This window comes from Lagenorhynchus albirostris, chromosome 16 (genome assembly GCF_949774975.1).
Source record: "Lagenorhynchus albirostris chromosome 16, mLagAlb1.1, whole genome shotgun sequence".
Classification (NCBI taxonomy): domain Eukaryota; kingdom Metazoa; phylum Chordata; class Mammalia; order Artiodactyla; family Delphinidae; genus Lagenorhynchus; species Lagenorhynchus albirostris.
The window spans coordinates 36,391,324-36,404,159 of NC_083110.1; the positions used below are offsets into that span (position 1 = coordinate 36,391,324).

A 12,836-nucleotide genomic window follows, 5' to 3' on the forward strand; every position below is an offset into this window, starting at 1 on the left:
CATATATATTGTTCGTATACAGATATTTATTCACATAATTTATTTAACTTAATACAGAGGTTAATTAGCAGCTTAAATTAACTTGGAATTGATAGGATAAATAATAAAATTTTTACCAAACTAGTTAAGATATGTCACTAGAACCTTAGGATCCCAACATAAAAACCTCAGAGCACAGTTATATATAGTATATGATAATATTTATATATAGAATACATTTATATTATAGTCGTATATAACACGCATGAATATAAATGCTTAAGAATATGAAGGTATACTAATTATATTAATTACATTTTAACCAAGTAAGGAAATGAAAAAGGACATTGATGTAAGTAGGTGACCTTTCATATGGCAAAACACTCAATGAGTTAATTATCTGCTTGTTTTTCCATTCCTTTTAAAAGCAATAGGATGACTTCCCTGGTGGCGCAGTGGTTAAGAATCCGCCTGCCAATGCAGGGGACACGGGTTTGAGCCCTGGTCCGGGAAGATCCCACATGCCGCACAGCAACTAAGACCATGCGCCACAACTACTGAACCTGTGCTCTAGAGCCCACGAGCCACAACTACTGAAGCCCGTGCACCTAGAGCCTGTGCTCCGCAACAAGAGAAGCCACTGCAATGAGAAACCCATGCACCGCAACGAAGAGTAGCCCCTGCTCACCACAACTAGAGAAAGCCCACGCGCAGCAACAAAGACCCAACACAGCCAAAAATAAATAAATAAAGAAATTTATAAAAGCAATAGGAACCATTAATCTCACTGGTACAGGGGATACACAGAAGTCCAGTAATTTCAAGTCCTTTGTAAATGCACCATGTGAACTAATGTCACTTTGATACTTACGGTATAGTTCTTGGGATTGATCTTAACACCAGCTTTGGCACCCCCAAATGGCACATCTGAAAGAGAAGTCTGAAAGTTATTCCATATAAAGGCTAAAAGAATTAAAAAGGCAGAAAGCACTGTGTAATATTATAAAAGTGTGATACTTTTAGCTTTAGTTTCAGAAAATTCAATAAACCCACAATCTCTTCTAAAATGTTGTACCTTAAAATTCTAGTGAACAGAATACTAGACTAGGCAAATTACAATGCATATTTAATCAGTGTGCTTTACTATTTCTAAAATGTAATGGCATATTTATTTTCCTTATTACTGATTTGGTCTTATTTACAGAGTATAGAAAGGGATTTAAACAAAGATCTACACTTAAGGAAAATTCAATTAGTTCCTATAAGGTTCCCCATTAAAAAAAAAAAAGACTAAATCTTAATTAAGACTAATTGAAAAATGATATGTCAAACTGTGCAACCTAAAACAAAAACAAAAAACCCCCACTTCTGATGAGGTATATTTCTCTAACATCTTAAAAGTAACCTTGTATGCAAACATATTTCCCCAAAGAGTTCTTATTAGGTAGCAGCAAAAGGAGCCCACTTACCAACCACTGCACACTTATATGTCATCAGAGAAGCCAGAGCTTTTACTTCATCTACACTCACATCAGTGCTGTAACGGATACCTGGTGGTTTAAAAAAAAGAGGGGGGTGAGAAAGAAGGGGATATATTTAGAACATCCTTCTGGCATGTTGAAAAAAGAATTCTAGAAATTGAAAATGTCCACACTTTTTATGGTTATTTTCAAGAACACCTAAAGTAGCTTATGACTAAAGAGTCAATAGGGGGACTTCCCTGGTGGTCCAGTGGTTAAGATTCCATGCTTCCACTGCAGGGGGGCTCGGGTTTGATCCCTGGTTGGGGAACTAAGATCCCACATGCTGTGTGGCTTGGCCAGAAAAAAAAAAAAGAGTCAGTAGGAAAAAAGCTGCTAATTAGATACCCAGAAAGAGCGACAGAATGAGCACTGAATTTGATTCAAGTATTTTCATATTTAAGAGAATAAGATTGGTGAAGTTCAGTGTTTGCTTTCTGGTATGAGTAGCATCAAGTAGGGTTTCTGGGGATTTCGAGATAAGATAGCCCTGTCCTTCAGGGACTTATAACCCAGTGGGAAATAACAGTAAATATGATTTCACAGACAAAAATTACCTTCAAATGAATGATTTTTACCCTTTCAGGGAGACAAGTAACTCCATGGAGGCTTTTCTTTCTTTTACTTTTTGCTTTAGGTGACCTGGTAGCAGAGAGTTCAAGAATTTTGCTATAGGCAAATGGACAGTTAACAGGCTTGACAGTTTCAACTTGAATATCAGATGTCTAAATAGAGGTTTTGGCTTCAATGGGATATAACCAAAGAGATCCTTACCTGTAACTCCCTTCACCCACTGCCAGCCTCTTTCAACCAAGAAGTGAGAAGCTTGACAAAGTCATCTCTCCTTCCTGGAAATGAGCAATTCCCTTCACTCTTCTATAAGGATGGGAGGTAGCCAAGCAGACAGGCAACTCGGAGTCTTAATGCCCCCAATCCTCTACCAAACTAGATGTTTGGTAGAGGGGACACAGAAAGCGGCTATGCCCACTACTTTGGTTTTGGGGGTCTTAGTCAATAACCCTTACAAGTTTTGCAGGGTTAAGCCACCTCTCATCCTTTTAGTCTACTGCTTCTCAACCCCAAGGAAGAAGGCCTGAGTGAGGCTGATGTTTTGCACACTGCTTGGGGCTCCCTGACACTGAGTCACAAGTATGGGGGCCCAGGGACACCTCTTAAAGGATTCTGGGAATAAAAGAATCAAAAAATAAATATTTTTCAGATAGAAATACACAGTATTCTCATGGACCAGCAGTTTGAGAAAACTCCCTTAGTCATTTAAAAAAGCTGGCTTCTTGGATGTTTCAGAAAACACCTACCTGAACATAAACAACACGTTTCAAGAGAATTTCATCTGTCAGTACATGATCATAAAGAGCAAATTCTGAAACTGAACATATTTCTTTGTCCTATCAGAAAAATAAAATGAATATATTTAGAAAAGCAAGCTCTTAGAAAACTGTATCTTGCATATAGTGGGTTCTCAGATTATTTGTGGAATAAATTGTTATTAAAATTTTAGAATGAGAAATGACAGCGTTTTGGGGTTTTTTTTTTGCATATAGCAGATACCTGTTGCTATAAGCTTGCTTCCTCATTTTGTTCAGGTCTTTATTAAAAACCTTCTTCATTCTGAGAGGCCCTCCCTGACCACCCCTTTTAAAATAATTTAAAATAGCACTTCTTCCTCATCCACACTCTCCAGCCCCTATTTACTTTAAATTGACTTTATGTTTGTTTACTCTCCAGCTTCCACCACCACCCACCCCCACCCCAGCAAATTAGCACCATGAAGACAGACTTTCTTTTGTCTACTAATTCTCGGTGCCTAACACAGAAAATTTGCGTGTATTAGGCACTCAAATACACGTGGAATAAATATGACTATTTCTTGACTCTTAAAACTTAAAAGGTAGAAAGACAGAATCCATGTTAAAATTTTGACATACATGTAAGTCAGTGCCTGTGCATATTATGGAATAAAAAGCACTAAAAAGCAAAAGTACCAGGTCCTAAAAACTATTCCAGAAAAAAAAAAAAAATCCAAAATTTGTAAGTAATATTAAGACCAAACACTGTCAACAAAAATTGTTTAATTAAAAAAATTTTAAATTGAAGTATTCAGGTATACAACATAATAATTCACTACTTTTATAGATTATACTCCATTTAAAGTTATTACAGGGACTTCCCTGGTGGCGCAGTGGTTAAGAATCCTCCTGCCAATGCAGGAGACACAGGTTTGAGCCCTGGTCTGGGGAAGATCACACATGCCACGGAGCAACTAAGCCTGTGCGCCACAACTTCTAAGCCTCGCTCTAGAGCCCGAGGGCTACAACTACTGAGCCCATGCTCCACAACTACTGAAGCCCGCACACCTAGAGCCCGGGCACTGCAACAAGAGAAGCCACCGCAGTGAGAAGCCCGAGCACCGCAACAATGGGTAGCCCCCGCTCGCCGCAACTAGAGAAAGCCCGTGCGCAGCAACAAAGACCCAATGCAGCCAAAAAACAAAAAGTTATTATAAAATGTTGGCTATATTCCCTGTGCTGCACAATATATTCTTGTAGCTTATTTTATACACAGTAGTTTGTACCTCTTAATCCCCTACCCCTATCTTGCCCCTCCATCCTGGTAACCACTATTGTTCTCTATATATCTATGAATGTTTTGTGAAATTCATCCATTTATTTAATTTTATTTTTAAAAAATTAATTAATTTATCGAACCCGTGTCCCCAGCACTGGCAGGCGGATTCCCAACTGTGCCACCAGGGAAGTCCCTATTTATTTTTTAGTTTCTACATATGAGTGATAACATACAGTGTTTGTCTCTTATTTATTTTACTAAGCATTATACCTTCCAGGTCCATTCATGTGGTTGCAAACAGCAAAATTTCATTCTTTTTTAGGGCTGAGAAGCATTCATTTTTTTTTTTTTTTTTTTGCGATACGCAGGCCTCTCACTGCTGTGGCCTCTCCCATTGCAGAGCACAGGCTCCGGACGCGCAGGCTCAGTGGCCATGGCTCACGGGCCCAGCCGCTCCGCGGCATGTAGGATCTTCCCGGACTGGGGCACGAACCCATGTCCCCTGCATCGGCAGGCAGACTCTCAACCACTGCTCCACCAGGGAAGCCCCGCATTCATTTTTATATTATATATAGTTATATACATAACATATATATAATATATAAAAATTATATATATATACATCTTTATCTGCTCATTTCTTGGACACTTAGAGTGCCTCCGTATCTTGGCTATTGCAAGTAATGCCGCTCTAAACACTGAGGTGCATGTATCTTTTCGAATTAGTATTTTCATTTTCTTCGGATATTCACCCAGGAATGGAACTACTGGATCCTATGGTAGTTCTATCTTTACTTCTTTTGAGGAACCGCCACAGTTTTCCATAAATTGGCTGCACCAATTTTATACACTCCCACCAACTCTACTAGCGTTCCCTTTTCTCTATATCCTCACCAACATTTTTTATTTGTGGTCTTCTGTCCATTTTTTAATCAGGTTGTTTTTCTAGTATTGAGTTGCATGAGGTGTTTATATACTTTGGATATTTAACCCCTTATCAGTCATACCACTTGTGAATATTTTCTCCCACTCGGTAGGTTGTCTTTTCATTTTGTCGATGGTATCCTTTGCTATGCAAACACTTTACAGTTTAATTAGGTCCCATTTGTTTATTTTTGCTTGTTTCCTTTGCCTTAGGAGACAGAGCAAAAAAAAATGTTGCTATGATTTATATCAAAGAGTGTTCTGCCTATGTTTTCTTCTAAAAGTTTTATGGTTTCTGGTCTTATCTTTAGGTCTTTAATCCATTGAGTTTATTTTTGTATAATCCATTATTTTGTATAGCATGAGAAAATGTTCTCATTTCATTCTTTTACATGTAGCTGCCCAGTTTTCCCAGCACCACTTATTGAAAAGACTATCTTTTCTCAATTATATATTCTTGCCTCCTTTGTTGTAGATTAACTGACCATAAGTGTGTGGGTTTCTTTATGGCTCTCTATTCTGTTCCACTGATCAATGTGTCTGTTTTTGTGTAAGTACTATACTGTTTTAATTACTGTAGCTTTGTAGTATAGTCGGAAGTCAGGGAGTATGATACCTCCAGCTTTGTTCTTTTTTCTCAAGACAGTTTTGGCTATTCAGGATCTTTTGTGGTTCCATATAAATTTTAGGATTATTTGTTCTAGTTCTGTGAAAAATTGTTATGAGATTTTAAAAAAATTTTTGGCTGAACTGGGTCTTCATTGCTGCGCACAGGCTTTTCTCTAGTTGCATCGAGTGGGGGCTACTCTTCATTGCAGTGTGCGGGCTTCTCATTGTGCTGGCTTCTCTTGTTGTGGAGCATTGGCTCTAGGTGTGCAGGCTTCGGTAGTTGTGGCACGTGGGCTCGGTAGTTGTGCCTTGTGGGCTCTAGAGCGCAGGCTCAGTAGTTGTGGCGCACGGGCTTAGTTGCTCTGCAGCATGTTGAATCTTCCTGGACCAGGGCTCAAACCTGTGTACGCTGCATTGGCAGGTGGATTTTTAACCACTGCGCCATCAGGGAAGTCCTGTTATGAGATTTTGATAGGGATTGCATAAAACCTGTTGATTGCTTTGAGTAGTACAGGCATTTTAATATTATGAATTCTTCCTATCTATGAACACAGGATATTTTTCCATTTCTTTGTATCTTCAATTTCCTTCAATAATGTCTTTAAGTTTTCAGAGTATAGGTTTTTTATCTCCTTGGTTAAGTTAAAAAATTGTTTAAATACTAAAATGTGTTTATACAAATTGTCACTTAGTGAACAGGCATTACTTAGGCATATTATTTAGTGGAAACTATGCTAGGCCAGGGAGCTGGGTTGGGTGCAGTGCCCAGCATTTCCTAACTAAGTGAATCCACCCCAATAGCAACTGCTGTGGGCATCTGCACTTGCTCACCTGGGGAGGTGCAAACAGTGCTCTTAGGCTTCATGCCAGAATTGCTTGGGATAATGTGTTTGAGGCAGCTGGCACAGTGTCTGCATGTGGTCAGTACTTCAATCTCAACTATTTTCACTGCTATTATAAGTACTGCAAAGTAGTGGCAAATAACAAAGAAATGTAGTTTTTAAAAATTTAAATGGATAGGATTTTAAACAAACAGCTCAATAAACTTTGATTTTATTACTTCTCAAGACAAATTCGTGGAGGTGGTAAAGTAGTGCTCTATTAAGAATCAGCATTTTTCCTATTACAGTTGAAGCACTTTTTTCATTGTGCTTTTAGAGTCTATGGAAATAGTCACTAAGTTACATTAATTTTCCTTGCTTTCTTAAGTGAGGGAAAAGTTACTTTCCCTTACCCAGTGCTTATAACTAATGCATTCAGTGGGAAACGAAAAACAGCTTGAAATACTAACACTCATAAATCAGACAGCAATCCTAATGTTCTAGACTTAAATGCTCATTAGAAACCAGGCCCCTCCTTCTACAAAACAGTGTAAACAAAGTCTACTTTATTGCAGAAGTCCTGGAATGCTATGAGTCAGAAACTGCATGTAACAAAAAACATGTTTCCACTGGATGGCACCCAGGAATTCCTGTTTGTAAAATGAAATTTTCTTTCCTAGCCACACCCATTTAGAGAGCTCAACTGCAAGACACTGAAGAGTAGTAGTTACATAAATCACCTCACTCCACAGGCATTTTCTGCAGGCTAAGAACCAATGAAGACGTCTAGTGAATTGAGGCAAGGGACCACTATAAGGAAAGTAGTGGAGTCAGGGGAATAAGCCCTGTAACTGATAAGGGTGAGAGACCTAGAAATAAATGCAGGGGATGCCTAGACTAAAGAAGACATATGCTTTCATTTTTAACTTTCTAATTAGTGATACGTGAATGTTTTTACGTGTGGAATTTGGCAGATATACTAGTACAGACTCCAGTAATACAGGAATTACCCACACCCAAGGGAAGGCTAGTTACTCTTCTTCCTCTGCGACTGGAAACCAAAGATAATTACTAAAAATATACTGCCACCTGAAAATTCTTTACCACATTCTAATGAATGCTAAGAATATGACTGCAAAGAAGACAATATTCTCCAATAAATTTGTAAATTCAGTGGATAAGGAAATATTAGCACAATTGGTGTACTTGAAGGACAAAATGATGTGACATATACTTTGAAGTTCTGAAAGAAGGGGAAAACCTAGCATTTTTGAATGCTTACTGTATAGCAAGAATAGTAAATATGAAGACAAAGTCGTTCAATAAAGCCAAATACCCACATGCATAAAAGAAAACAAAAAAAACTTAAAACATTTTAAACCAAACTGAAGCAAGAAGGACCTTATTTGCAGTATGAATATTCTCACTTTTTATAAAACCCAGCCTTTCTTTCCCTCTTTTCTGTGACACAGAAGGCTAAAGGTAAGCAAGACCAACAGGGATTGGATGGGGCACAGGGACAGAAACTAGAAGGAACAACTTTTATTACAAAAAATGGAGAAAAGTATATTATAGTTTTTCGGTGTCCTAAAGTCTTAGAGCCTACGCTGACACTAGCATTGCTACTGTTTGGGAAGAGATCAACAGGATCTTTGAACGACAGATGTAATAATGGAGGTAGATGCTTCCAATGGAAAGCACAAGTCCCTGGCTGGGTACACTAGAAAGGGAACTGGGTGATTATACAGATGTGATTAAACAGGTCTGATGTCATTATAAATGGGGTCTGGAGGTTGGGATTAACATTTACACACTACTCAATACTCTGTAATAACCTATCTGGGAAAGAATCTGAAAAAGAATAGAAATATGTATATGTATAACTGAATCACTTTGCTGTACACCTGAAACTAACACAACATTGTAAATCAGCTATACTCCAATATAAAATAAAAAAGAAAAAAGAAAAGAAATAAATGGGGTCTAAACTCAAGGACCACGGCTGAAAGAGTAATCTGTGCTTTTAGCTCACCAGAGGAAACTAAAGAAACACCACCCATGACAATGTTTATTATTTATCAAACTTGGTAAAGTTGGAGGAAAGATTGGTAATAGAACTTTGAAATCATACCTTTGATTCTCCAGATAAATTAACTTAACATATAGTTATTTTGAGCTAACTGATAATCAGATGTTTCAAAAGAACATTAATGAAATGCAGACCTCTGCAAACTATACACAGCACAAAACATTTCTCAGCCTTTTAACTTAATTCCCAAATATTTTCCTTACTACCCTCAAGAGCCTAAGATTGGTGTACAGTAAGTTTTTCTAGGAGGAAAAAAAAAAAATCAAAAGCAAAAACTGACTAAGTTGCTATGGTGATAAAGAAAACACATCAGCTGATTACTCTGAAAAAGATGCAGTGAAAAACAGAACTGAGTAGCTTGAATTTTTCTCCCTCTTGCTAGCTGACTCAAACCCAAAAACATACAAAAAAGCTCCTAGCGACTAAGTCACCATTGTTTTTTATGATGAATCATTAACTAAACACATTCATGAAAATTCAAATGGGGTTTTAAAAGTTACTTGAACCTGGATCTTTTAACAGGCTTTGATTTACTGACCAGAAATTCAATTTCCAACTGTATTGTCTCTTTTCAGAAACTATTTACTCAATAACCAAGAGTTCTACCACAAGTACAGAACCCCAGAAAGGCAAAGAGGACTTAGAACTCTTAAAATTCATGCACTAATGCACTTGCCATTTACTCATTAGAACCTATTTTCTCACTTAATATTCCCTAACTCGCAATAGAAGAGCATAAATTAATTAAAAATGAGGAGAGGAGGGAAAGAAGCAGTGAGGAACCAGTACCTACCCACCAGCAAGTAATGACTATGCAAAATACTAGAAGTCTCACAAAAATTCCTTCAGCTCCAGGAAGGAGCATTTAGTACAGAAACTAAAGACTGCTTGACAGTATTCATGTACTGTTCCTTTTAAGAAGGCAGGGAGCAAACACCTTACAGTCTTAACCCATTATCAAAATCTTTATTTTAAGCATTTTGAAAAGACAAAACTAAGCTTTCTGGGAAGCAAATGTTTAGCTGCTGTTGGAAAAACGAAATGAAAAATATATTTCTTCTTTCCATTAAAATTTCAAGATTATGTAACACATACACATGTTTTCAAAATTCAAATACAGAAAAAGCTGATGTCTCCTGATTACCACTTATGACCCCAGCCCTTAGGGGTGACTATTCTTGGCAACTTAAATGTATATAGTCTTCCAAGTCATTTCCCTGCATTTATGTACATACATATCTACAGAACATAGAGTTGTTTTGTGTTTAAGTATTTAACTTACTGCCCGATGGATGGAGGAAAGAATATGAATTAAAAGGGGGATTCTGTTAATTTTTGTTTTATAGATTCCTTATTCTGATAACACTAAGCTTAGTCATATCTTCATACCAAACAGGTCCTGGAAATGATGTTAGTAAAATTGGTGAATATAAAGTAGATAGCACTTAGTAAAAGACAACAATTTGTTATAAAAAGGTTCAAAGAGGTAAAGGCTCAAAATTTCAGATATCTAGTTTCATATCTATTATTTACAAGTCTAGGTGATATCTGAGAGGGATCTTAAGAGAGGACGAGAAGAATTATAGGGATATGGGAGACAAGGTAGGGACGGGCACCACACTGGTTTTTTTGCAAGGGTAAGATTGAGAAAAACATACGCCTGCATCTCCATTTTTCCTAAGGATCATTTTACACCAGATTCCCTTTATTTTCAAAATTCAATCCTCTTTCCTAGTAACACTTCTTTCCCTGATACCAGTTTTTCTACCAGTGTCTCAGATGAGAGTTACATCTTTGACTCCCTATTCCATATATTCTACCTGTAGGGGAATCCTGAAGCTAACCAGGAGCCCATCAAGAGTTGCCTCATTAGAACAAAAGGTGCTCTTATCACCCAGGAAATTCCAAGGGATTTAGGAACTCTCTACCACCCCCCATGACTCAGGAAATTACAAGGGTTTCAGGGGCTCCATGTGAGCAACTGGAGTCAAAGGCCAAATATTAGAACAATGGATACTCCCAGAACCCCTATCACTAAGGAAATTACAAGGATTTTAGGAGCTCTGTATTAGGAACTGCAGGCAGAAACCACATAAATATTTATTATTCCATAAAACCTTACTTTTCACTATTTACAAACATATTCTGTCCTCATGACCCCAACACACAGTCCCACCTCCTGCCTGAGCTGATGCCACCCCCTCTACGACATATCTATCTGAAATGACCTTTCCCCAGTCTAACTCCTAACCAGCCTTCCCTACTTCCAAATCAAGATGGTCTTTCCTGGGCATCTTCCTTGAACTCCTATTGCAGTAACATATTATCCAGTGTGCTTCCAACTGTGTCACTTATTGACTGGTTCCAGGAAAGGAAAATCAACCTTTATAATTTTCATTTGTGTCATCTTTCACATTTTCCTCTAGCCAAGCAGCAATTTAGAAAAATTAGAAGGTCTGAAAGACTTTCTCCAAGAACAATCAAGAGAACAGCAATTCACGATAAACAAAGGCTTTTCTTAGTTTTTAGGAAGAGACACCCAGAAGAAAGCCATTTAAAAATTAGTGACCTGGGCTTCCCTGGTGGTGCAGTGGCTGAGAGTCCGCCTGCCAATGCAGGAGACACGGGTTTGTGCTCCGGTCTGGGAAGATCCCACATGCCGCAGAGCGGCTGGGCCCGTGAGCCATGGCCGCTGAGCCTGCGCGTCCGGAGCCTGTGCTCCGCAACGGGAGAGGCCACAGCAGTGAGAGGCCCGCGTACCGCAAAAAAAAAAAAAAAATTAGTGACCTGAGTAGTAATAAATTTTGACTAACTCTAAAGAATAAACATATTGCAAAGTGCTAAAAGAATTTTCGCACTGAAGACCCATAAAGATACATGAAATAACACTCTGGTGGAGAAATGAGTTTTTCTGGCCGACATAAACTGTTTAAACACCAAAGCTCTTGAAACCTCTTTCAACGGAAAACTCTTTAAAATGTTCCTTCATTGCCTAAGTAATTACAAAAAAAGGGACTGGTAAAGTCATCACCTGTGAACGCCATTTATTTTCTAGCAAGAAGTTAGGTCTTCTAATAGCTATCAATAAATTTCAAATGATCCAAAGTAGTAGGAATCATTGTGTTGATGGCATGACATGATTCTCAATCAGTGCTTACCCCATGATACAATTTGTAACTTTTTACATGAATAAATCCAGACAGTGACTAAGAAGGTGGGTGCTGGAATCAGATGGCTGGAGCCTGAACCCAACCCTACTACTTACTGCTGTGTTAACCCTGCCAAGGGAGACCTCACTCTTCAGCCTTAGTATCTGCATCTGAAAATCTGGGTCAACAGTGCATTCATGAGGTTGTTCTGAGGAATCAAAGCAGTGATGCACGAAAATCTCTTAGCAAAGTGCCTGGTGTACACGTAAGAGCTCAATAAATGCTATTATTGCTATCCCTTGTTTTGCCAGTTGACCTTTGTGAAGGCAGACTCTCCCAGGTACAGCTGCCTTTTGAAAGGTAACTAAAAATGTCTTGAGCAGCCCTCTCCCAGATTGTCTTCTTGCCCTTCATAAAACCTGTCCTGCCTTTATCAGTAGTATTTCATACATTAACATTTCAGTCTTGATAGTGAGTACTTCAATCTGCATTATTTTCTGCCTCTGGAAAGGGGAAAACACTGATTCATCTAGATAGCTAGGTCAGTTTTAGATAATAGCTATGGACTTAAGACTGTTCACGGTTATCTTGTAGGAACGGATTGGGAGTAGAGCTGCTTCATTTTATAACTTTCACTATTATTAGAACATTTGAGTCATACGTATGTATTTTAACAGGGGTTTGTTGGGTAGAGCAATTATGGGCCATTTATGAATCAATGTGCTTCATTAAAGTGATATTAAAGGTTTTTTCCTTTATTATTTACATTATAACAACCTAATTATTATTGGTTGTTGGCAAAGCCCTCAGTATCTTTAACATAATTGGATAAGAAACAATTTTCCCAAGCAATCTAAATTATCACCAACAATCTAAACCTAGATTCTTCCCACTGTATAAGTTATAAAATCTAAGTCATTTCTTAGAAATTTAAACATTGTCAGTTTATCTGGAGTTTGATACATACTACTGGTGTTTGTCCTCCAATTTTTGATGCCCCAATTCCTGAAAAGTGTCCTTTGCATATTAAGTGAGCAGTAAGTGTTTGTCTTCCTGCAAATGGGGTTTTTACTGCCAAAGCAAACTAGCTAGAGGGATTCACACAAAGTGACAGGAAGACTGAAGGACAACCTGGCTTACAGGTCTCCACCATTATCGT

General features: G+C 38.1%; 1 protein-coding gene across 2 annotated transcripts in view; it reads right to left on the reverse strand.

Annotated features, from left to right (window-relative positions):
* The window catches only part of GLUD1 (glutamate dehydrogenase 1), a 40,360-nt gene that overhangs the window by 22,593 nt on the left and 4,931 nt on the right, over positions 1 to 12,836 (reverse strand). For both annotated transcript variants that reach the window (XM_060127150.1, XM_060127149.1), the window contains exons 2-3: positions 1,449 to 1,529; positions 851 to 906 (exon numbers count right to left, since the gene is read on the reverse strand). In XM_060127150.1, coding sequence (XP_059983133.1) covers positions 851 to 906; positions 1,449 to 1,529 — 137 coding nt within the window. The remainder of the gene's footprint in view (positions 1 to 850; positions 907 to 1,448; positions 1,530 to 12,836) is intronic.